The sequence below is a fragment of the Dendrobates tinctorius genome, unplaced genomic scaffold (genome assembly GCF_039654945.1).
Source record: "Dendrobates tinctorius isolate UK_male_01 unplaced genomic scaffold, ASM3965494v1 ptg000019l, whole genome shotgun sequence".
In the NCBI taxonomy this organism is placed as follows: Eukaryota; Metazoa; Chordata; class Amphibia; order Anura; family Dendrobatidae; genus Dendrobates; species Dendrobates tinctorius.
Genome location: NW_027361687.1, coordinates 55,037,125 through 55,046,394, shown reverse-complemented (window position 1 = coordinate 55,046,394; position 9,270 = coordinate 55,037,125). Strand labels below are relative to the sequence as shown.

The window sequence follows — 9,270 nt, the reverse complement described above, 5'->3', positions numbered from 1 at the left end:
TCACCGATACTACTGGCGATTTGTGAAGAATTTCACCCGCATTGTCAACCCTTTACTGGAACTGCTCAGAAAGGAGTACCGTCTGGTGCAATGAACAGGACTATTTCATGGGGAGACCATCAAGAGGAGGCATTTTGAGCTTTGAAGATTGCGTTATCCGAGGTACCTGTACTGGCATATGCAGACTTCTCCAAACCATTTATTCTCCACACCAATGAAAGTCTACATAGGCTAGAAGCTGTGCTGTCCCAAATATAGGGCGGAAGGGAGCGAGGGATCGTCTACTCAAGCTGGTCTCTCCACAACTCTGGACAAAAGCCGGACAATTGCAGTTCTTTTAAGCTGGAACTGCTGGCATTGGTGTGGGCCATGACTGAGAAATTTGCTGAATACCTGTCCTGGTTCAAGGTCCTGGTGCGCACCGACAGCAACCCTTTAGTTCACTTGGAAAATGCAAAACTGGGGGCCCTGGAGCAGCAGGGGTGGCCTGGACGGCTAAATAGATCGCTTACCGGAAAGGAGCTGAGAACACCCACACAGATGATTTGTCCAGAGTCACACACGAGCGACCTGTACCCAACCGGGATGAAGAACTAGAGGCTGAAGAAATCCCTGAGTTCTGACTTTCCGCCAGGACAATGGCGGCTACGTAGGAACAGATTCAAATGGCACTCAAAGAATGTACCCTGGGGCGATCCCGTGACGAATGGGTATGACTTCAGCAGGAGGATTGAGAACTCGCTCAGATAAGGCAGTGGGTGGCCCTGAAACAGCGGCCCAATCAAGGAGAGAGAGAAAGACACCCTGTCCACAGGCACTTTGCAGATCCTTCGCCAGTGGGAGAGACTTCAATTGCGTAATGGCTTACTGTATCGGAAGATCCAGCTAAACTGAGAATTGGAAATCACCTGGCAGGTGGTGCTCCCCAAAACACTGCTTCATAAAGTGGCCATGGAAGCACACAAAAGAGGGGCCCACTTTGGTCAAGAAAAGACATTACAGTGGTTAAAAAATCATCCCCAAATGAAGATGGCTGTAGAGGAAGCCTGCTGGCAGTGTAGAAGCTTGATCATTGTGGTGAAGATCAATTCCAAACTGCAGACACCCATGTACTTCTTCCTTATAAATCTCTCGATTATTGACATCTGCTTCTCCTCCACCATAGTTCCCAAAATTCTCATAAACATAATTTCTGAGAACAGAAGTATTTCCTTATTGGGGTGTGTACTTCATATGTATTTCCATTTGGCGTTGGGGGCCACGGAGTGCATAATACTTTCCATCATGGCTTATGATAGATTTGTAGCCATTTGTAACCCCTTGCGCTATACCAACATCATGAGCAAATTATTGTGCTTCAGTTTAGCTGCTGGATCATGGAGCATTTGCTTCATGAACTCAGCCATTCATGTCGTCCTTACCTTCCATTTACCCTACTGTAGATCCCATCATGTCAACCACTTCTTCTGTGAGATGCCTCCATTCTTTAAACTGTCTTGCAAGGACACTTGGCTCAATGAATTAGCAATGTGTCATGATCTCAGTGCGGGTTTGACTCGCACACGTGGGGTTAATGTTTGGAACCAGTGCTGATGACTGGCATTTCTGGGGTTAAAGGTTGTGATCCTGATGCAGGCTTACCTGCACACCTGGGGCTATGATTGTGGCCTCTCCCTGGTTCTGGGGAGGCTTCTTATAGCTTCAGGACGCTCCCATCCCTGTCAGTTATACTCTCGCCCTTGGCATTGTGTGGTGACCCCTGAGTGTGTTTGTGCTGTGTTCTGGTTACTTGATTCTCTGTGTATGACTCGGTCTGTTCTCTGGATATCGCTTTGGATTCTGCCTGGTACCTCCTATGTCTGTTTGGTTTTGATCTCTGCTTGGCCCTGTTTATCCGCTCTGTCTCATCCCTGGTACTGTACTGTGATCCTGTGTATGACCTTTGGCTTTGTCTGACCTCCCGTCTGTTTGTCCCTCCTGTACTCCGTTTGCCCGTACTGTTGTGACCTCCGTTTTGCCTGACTCTGAGTTGTACTGTCATATCTGAAAGCAGGACGCTAAGCCCCGCCCCCTTGCAGTCACATGACCATAGGTCCCGTGCAAGCTTGTTCATTTTCAGTGTCCGCAGGTCCCGTGCCTCTTTACTTTCCAGTGCTGACTGGACCCTGACACTAATAGTTGAAGCACGCCTGGTCACCTCTGCTGCCCTGCTCCCCAGATAACTCTTAGCACTGCTTCTGTACTCAGGACACGCGCACTGGCTCTATGAGCAAGTGTAGTGCGGTGTCTTTGACACAATGAACATCTCAGCCACAATAATAGCCTCTTGTTCTTTCGTCCTGACCCTAATTTCATATGTTCACATAATTTCTACCATTTTGAAGATTCGTTCTTCACAATGGAGGCAAAAAGCTTTCTCAACATGTGCCTCACACCTTACTGTGGTGTCTCTATATTATGGAACCATTATGTTCATGTATCTGAGACCTCGCTCCATGCACTCCCCTGAGACAGACAAGACTGTGTCCATTCTGTACACAACAGTGACTCCAATATTGAATCCCATCATCTACAGCATGAGGAACAAGGATGTTAAAAGCACTATTAGAATAAAGCTGATTGGGCAATAATTAAACCATTAAATGCCTTCTGGTTATTTTTTTGTCAACAGTATCAGTATTTTTTTATTTTTAATTATAGGAAAATCATCTTAAAGCAACCAAAAATAACAGAAGATCAAATGCTTTTGAATATATTAGTAGCTTACAACACTTACATAATCTTTTAATGAACAGGACCCATCAGTAGAATTTGGACCACTACATTAGGGAGTTAGAATTCAGCTTAACTACTATGCCCTTAACAAAACCAGGCATATTAAAATTAAGTAAGTAAAAATGTTATGATTTGCCAAAGATGAATATGGGTTTCTTCTCCAATGCCAGTAGGTGGAGGTGCATTGCATAGACGAAGTTGAGGATGTACAGATAAGTGCACAGCACTTTCTTCGGTTCCGCCTGATGGTGCTGGAAGTACTGGACTAATCACAGGTTATTCATAATGTCTTCTACTACCTAATGGCAAAAAACTAAAAACACCAAAGTTTAGTTATACTTTTTTTTTCAATACTACAGAGAAAGGAAAAACTGAAAATAATTTTGACAATATCTGAATAGCCGGGAGCCTCACTGTGTCCACAACATGTATAAAGTGGCTTCATAATAACATTCACATGATCGCCCAGATCCCGTCACGTAGAAATATAAAAGGGGAGTTAGATAAAGTTGTCCAGTGATCCTGTCTCTCTCCTACCTGTGTCTCTTTAACTTTCAGAACTAAGAGTTTCTTATAGACTGATGTTACTTTATCCAGGCATTAACCGCATTGGGGAGACAAAGTAAGACTGGTGAGGTAGTCTGCATAGCAGTTCTGTCCACTGCTAATCAAGATGCCATTTTCAGTACTGAGACAAGACAGCTCTGCAAAAGTTATGAATTTGTAGTGTATGCCAGCTGTATGGGAGTGTACATATACTGTGTGTGTATGTATGTGTATATGTATGTATGTATGTGTGTATATATATATATATATATATATATATATATATTTATATAATGGAGAGCATTAAATCTTTACTTTTGTTGAATTGTATAGTTACAATTTTGTTTCTACTAGCAGCAAATGGTCCATTGTAGAGATGGAAGAACCAGTGAATGTTCGAGTTTGGCTGAATATTTTTTAAAAAAAGGAAGCGTGAGAAGTGCCGCCTGCCTGAGACCGGCGGTGATGTCATTATGATTACCGCCGGTCACAGGCAGAGGTTCTCACGCTCTGCTCAGTGTGTTCCAGCTGGTGTGGAGAGAAGTCGCATCACTGATGTGACTGCTTTCCAAATTATCTGGAACTTTGAGGGACAGATATGGATTATCTTCTTGTCAGACAGGTGAGAAATATGGAGCTTTATTATTTTTTGTCTTTTACAATGGGACATGGGCAATGGTGGATTAGCATAACTTTGCTTTTTTATGTTTAATTTTTTTTAAATTGAACTGGTAAAAGAGGGTGGGGATTTTTATTTCAAATATAGGACTTTATTCTTGCTGTGTCTTTATCACAATCTTACTATGGGGTTAGTAATGAGGGCGTCTTATAAACGCCTCTCCACCTGTGGGCTAGATATCAGCGGCTATAAAACAGCTGACATCAACCCCACAACTATTACCCCACTTGCCAATTGCCACCGCACCAGGGAAAGTGGAAAGAGACAGGCAAAGTGCCAGAATTGGCCCATCTAATAGATAAGTCTTTTTCTTGGTGGCTGCGGGCTACAATTTTCAGGCTAGGCCAATATCCATGGCCCTTTCCTAATCTGAGAATACCAATCCTCATCTGTCTGCTTTAGCTTGGCTACTGTCAAACGGGAGGGAATCCACATCATCTTTTTATTGAAATAATTAAAAATTACAGCATGGGAACCCCTCTATTTTTGATAACTAGCCAATATAAAGCTAACAGCTGGGGGATGCAGCCCGCAGCTTCTCAGCTTTACCTGAACTAGCTATCAAAAATAGAGGGGAACCCAAACAAATGTTATATTTATTAATTTATTGCACAGGCGCCAACTGATAAAAACTCTCATTACCCTCACCTGCTCTTGCTGCATTCAGTGAGAGCAGGTGTGCGATGATGAGAATAGTACTCTCATCAAAAAAAAGAAGGGGTCCACTGGCTCTAAACTCGAGTGAATAGTGATTTTAAGCAGCATGTTTGGAGAACAATAACCACCTATTGTCAAAATGTTACAAGATTAGGTAAAAATAAATGGGAAATTAAATGGCGCTTTGAAACCAATGAGACCAATAAAAAGCGGTACCTGTACGGTTCCTAGACCGGGAGTGCAATGTGCTGCAGGGGCGATATAATTAAAATAGCTCTTAATAAGTACTGTAAAAACATATATTTATTTATTTATTTGTATTGAATATAACAACTGGGTTTTATTTAGGGCATAGGAGTCAAATACTCTTGTATAAAATTATTTAGTTGTTGCTAATTGGCTAAAAAAGACTCAATAACAGTTACTGTTGTGGAAGTTTTGTAGGTCCCCTACAGCTAACAAGGGGTTAAAGTAGGTTTTCCAAGATGAGATCTGTTAACAAGGATAATATTATTACTATTATTATTACACCATTGATTCCATGGTGCTGTACATGAGAAGGGGTTACATACAAATTACAGATATAACTTACAGTAAACACTTACAATGACAGACTGATACAGAGGAGAGAGGACCCTGCCGTTTCGGGCTTACATGCTACAGGATGGTGGGGAAGGAGACAGTAGGTTGGTGGGTTGCAGCAGTTCCGGTGTTGGTTGAGGTGATATCTCCGGTAGTGGTGAGGAGGTAGTGGGGTCATTGTAGGCTGTAGACTTTCTATTGGGAAGGTTTCTATGTAGAAAGTATTAGCTTATGTATCAGCTTATGTAATAAGTTCTAAAGAAGTGAAGACTATCTTGTTTCCAACACTAATTATTCATATGGGTGGTAATATATGTAGGGATTTGCTCTGGTAGGCAGTGGCAGGGCCACAGTAATGAGGCAACACACAGGCTTAGAGTCCAACTTCAGTGATTTAATGTTACTGATGTGCCCCAGGGGCCGTGGGTGACTCGGTACCGGGCCGGTAGTCTTTAAAGGGATGTGTCACAGTGGCAGTGACCCGGTCTGTGGCTCTAATCTGTAGAGCTGCTGCAGACATGTCCTTCTCCTTCCCTCTCTGAGTGAATCCAACCTTGCTTTCTATCCTTCTCCCGCTCTCAAGCTATGCTCCACCCACCTCCCAGCACTCTTCGTGTTCCAAGCAGGGGCCATAAAGGGTGCTCTGCTACACTACTTGTGTGTGTGGGATGTGGGATAGAATGATGGTCAGGTGTCTTCACCTTACCTAGTTGTGGGATACCACACCTCTGGGTGAGGTGCAGTACCTCTGTGGCAACTGGACCCTGAGGGGCGCCACATCACTTTAAAACAGCAGGTTAACAGAAAGTAAAGAAAAACACAAATATACTCCAGCTTGGAGAACCACTGGTCTCAGACTCACCCTTGCATCGGACGGGCTTAACTAAGTGGCTGCCCAATCAGCAGCGTCCACCAGGTGCCATTCCCCGGGTTGTTTTGAGTCTTGCTGCTAAAGCTCTGCAGCACGGTTAGTCCAGCAAATCAAATTCAGGCTAACTCCAGCCAAGTTCCTAATATCGTCCACACACACACTCACCATGGGCCAAACACCAACCTTCATTACATAGAACATAACCCCACCCACAGGTGAGGCACACATCACATGGGCTGATCACGTGACCGTGACATCATCACAGGTCCTTGACTTTAGGGAAAATCCCAGCCAAACTTTATCCTGCCGGGAGAAATGTATCTCCCATCGAGCACTACTCCGTTTGCTGTACCACATATAGGATATATGCACCATCCAGTGGCATAGAGTGTGTTGCTTGAATAAAAATATTTTTACCTTGGTCGTTATTGCTGATTGGGTAACTGCAATAGTTGTGTGCACAGATAAAATGTGGTCTGCAATCACCGGGTGGTATACTGAATGTCGCAGTTCAATCGCAGGAGGAAAGATTAGATGAAAGAACGGCAATCAAGTCTTGCAGTCAGCGGTATAGTTTGAATAAAGTGTGCAGCCTGCTATGCCGGTGAGCACATAGCAGCATTCAGTCACCGGCCCTCGGGTAAGAGATGGAGCTTGCGGTATTACCGTACTCTAAACAAAGACAGGCACGGTATTGATAGTGACTTATTGTCCAACGACAATAAACAATAATTAGATTACCTACTGTTGCTGATGTCGGTCGGTGTGATAGGTGCACAGTGGAGGACTCAGAGAAGGTCCGCACAGACTTGAGGAGAGCAGTGCTGTAAGAAATCTTGCAGCTGGTGTTTGTGTGTGATTTGGATTACATGAGGTGCCGGTGGTCGTGTAATTGCGCTCCAGCACCAGCCGAGACAGAAGGTCAATTTATTGAGCTTAAAGTAGGGATGGGCGAATCTACTCGTTAGGACTCGTTACTCTGCGAGTAGTAGGGGACTCGCAGGAGTCGGTACTCTGCGAGTTTCCAAGCGATTACTCGCACAGTAACGAGTCCAATGCAAATAAGGCTAAGTGCACACGTACCGGAACTCTCGCGGAAATCACCGCGAGAATTCCGGAATTCCATTCCGCGGGAAAATCGCATTTTAAATTCCCGCGATTTTCCCGCGGAAAAACTAGCATTTTGCAAGCGTAATTAGCTTGCAAAATGCTAGCGTTTTCCAAGCGATCTGTAGCATCGCTTGGAGAACTGATTGACAGGTTGGTCACACTCGTCAAACATAGTGTTTGACAAGTGTGACCAACTTTTTACTACTGAGGCCGTCTATGCGGCATCAGTAGTTAAAGATAAAATGTAAAAAAAAATAAAAAATGGTGTTATTCTTACCCTCCGACGTCCCGCGCAGCCTTCCCGCCTCTCCACGCATCCGTTCCCAGTAATCCTTTGCGAAAATGCCCGCGATGATGTCCGTTCTCGCGGGATCGTGATGTCTCGCGGTAATTCGCGATGACGTCGCGCGAATGACCGCGAGACTTCGCGATCCCGCGAGAATGGACGCCATCGCGGGCATTTTCGCAAAGGACTACTGGGAACGGATGCGTGGAGAGGCGGGAAGGCTGCGCGGGACGTCGGAGGGTGAGAATAACAATATTTTTTATTTTTAAATTCTATTTTTTACAGGGATATGGTACCCAAAGCCCGAAGGACAGTCTCCTCTCCTCCGGACCGTGGGTACCATCCGCAATTGTTCTGCTTACTTTCCGCATGGTGTGCACAGCCACATGCGGGAAGTAAGCGGAACAAAAAAAATGGCAGCACAGGAATCGCTGCAATACTTGCATCCCCATTCATTAACATTGGACTCGCTAGACTCGCAACGAATAGCGAGTTTCCGAGTCGGACTCGTTAGAGTCTAGCGATTCTGAGTATTTCAGGATTCGCCCTTCCCTAATAATCTTTATTTTTTAATAATCTTTATATAGCGCTAACATGTTCCGCAGCGCTTCACATTTTTGCACACATTATCATCACTGTCCCTAATGAGGCTCACACTCTAAATTCCCTATCAGTATGTCTTTGGAGTGTGGGAGGAAACCGGAGTACCCGGAGGAAACCCACGCAAACACGGGGAGAACATACAAACTCCTTGCAGATGTTGTCCTTGGTAGGATTCGAACCCAGGACTCCAGCGCTGCAAGGCTGCAGCGCTAACCACTGAGCCACCGTGCCGCTCCTTCCCTAGCTTAAAGCAATCATGTGCTGCAGATGAGGAGAGGTAGAGTTTGTGAGGGGGTATTAATCTGACCAGCTAATACATGGCAGTGATATTATAGCTACCTGTCACTGATATTGTCTATCTACTTGGCAGGTATGAAGTAAGAGTTCAGATAAGCCGCACAAATAAAAGGTGAGCAGAGGTGGTGGAAAGGAGAAGAACGCTGCCCTGGCCGGTGGCAAGCGTAATAAACTGCTGATGGTTCGGAGTGGATTAACGCTTAATAAAATGGGATAGTGAAGTCACTCCCGTAACAAAGGTCGGGTCTATGTTGGGGATAATAGAGTTTAAATCTGTCATGGTCACGTGTGTCAGGACGCAGATGATGTCGCAAGGCGAACCCATAACACACGTGACCCTGGATACACCGCCTCCAGTGGGGCGAATTTAAATAATAAAGCGTGCAGGTGGATACGCCGCCTCCACCTGGCGGATTTAGGTATTACACGCCATGCATACATATATCTGGAAACACCGCCTCCAGTAAGGCGCATTTAAATAATAAGGGGGGAACCTGGGTAACTTTAACAATGGTGGGCCCTGCGATAGGGAATGGGGAAATGGAGACCTCCTGCACTCCCCTGAGCCAGTGTCCCTACACTCCTCACATTCCCTAAACAGGCTCCGCACCTGTCGCCGCAAGCGTACCTTAACACCCTTGCTCGCCCTGACCCTAAACCCTCACTAGGGAATGGGTCGGTGCGGAGACTAATCTCACCACTGCACTAATAACACACATGAGGAAAGAGACAATACAGGGGAAACACCACTTATCTTTGCTCTGTTGCGTGTGCTCCTAGCAACAGAGCCCACCACCTCCACCCTGATCCATCACATAACTGGATCCGTCACCATCGTGCAGCCAGGGAGCAGAGTCCATCACC

General features: G+C 45.2%; 1 protein-coding gene across 1 annotated transcript; it reads left to right on the top strand.

The window, feature by feature from the left end:
• The first annotated feature begins 1,029 nt into the window (after window positions 1-1,029).
• Window positions 1,030-2,630, top strand: LOC141082638 (olfactory receptor-like protein OLF1). The gene is made up of 2 exons (XM_073566590.1): window positions 1,030-1,543; window positions 2,311-2,630. Exons 1-2 carry the CDS (start codon window positions 1,030-1,032, stop codon window positions 2,628-2,630), a joined length of 834 nt encoding a protein of 277 aa, XP_073422691.1.
• Window positions 2,631-9,270: the final 6,640 nt, after the last annotated feature.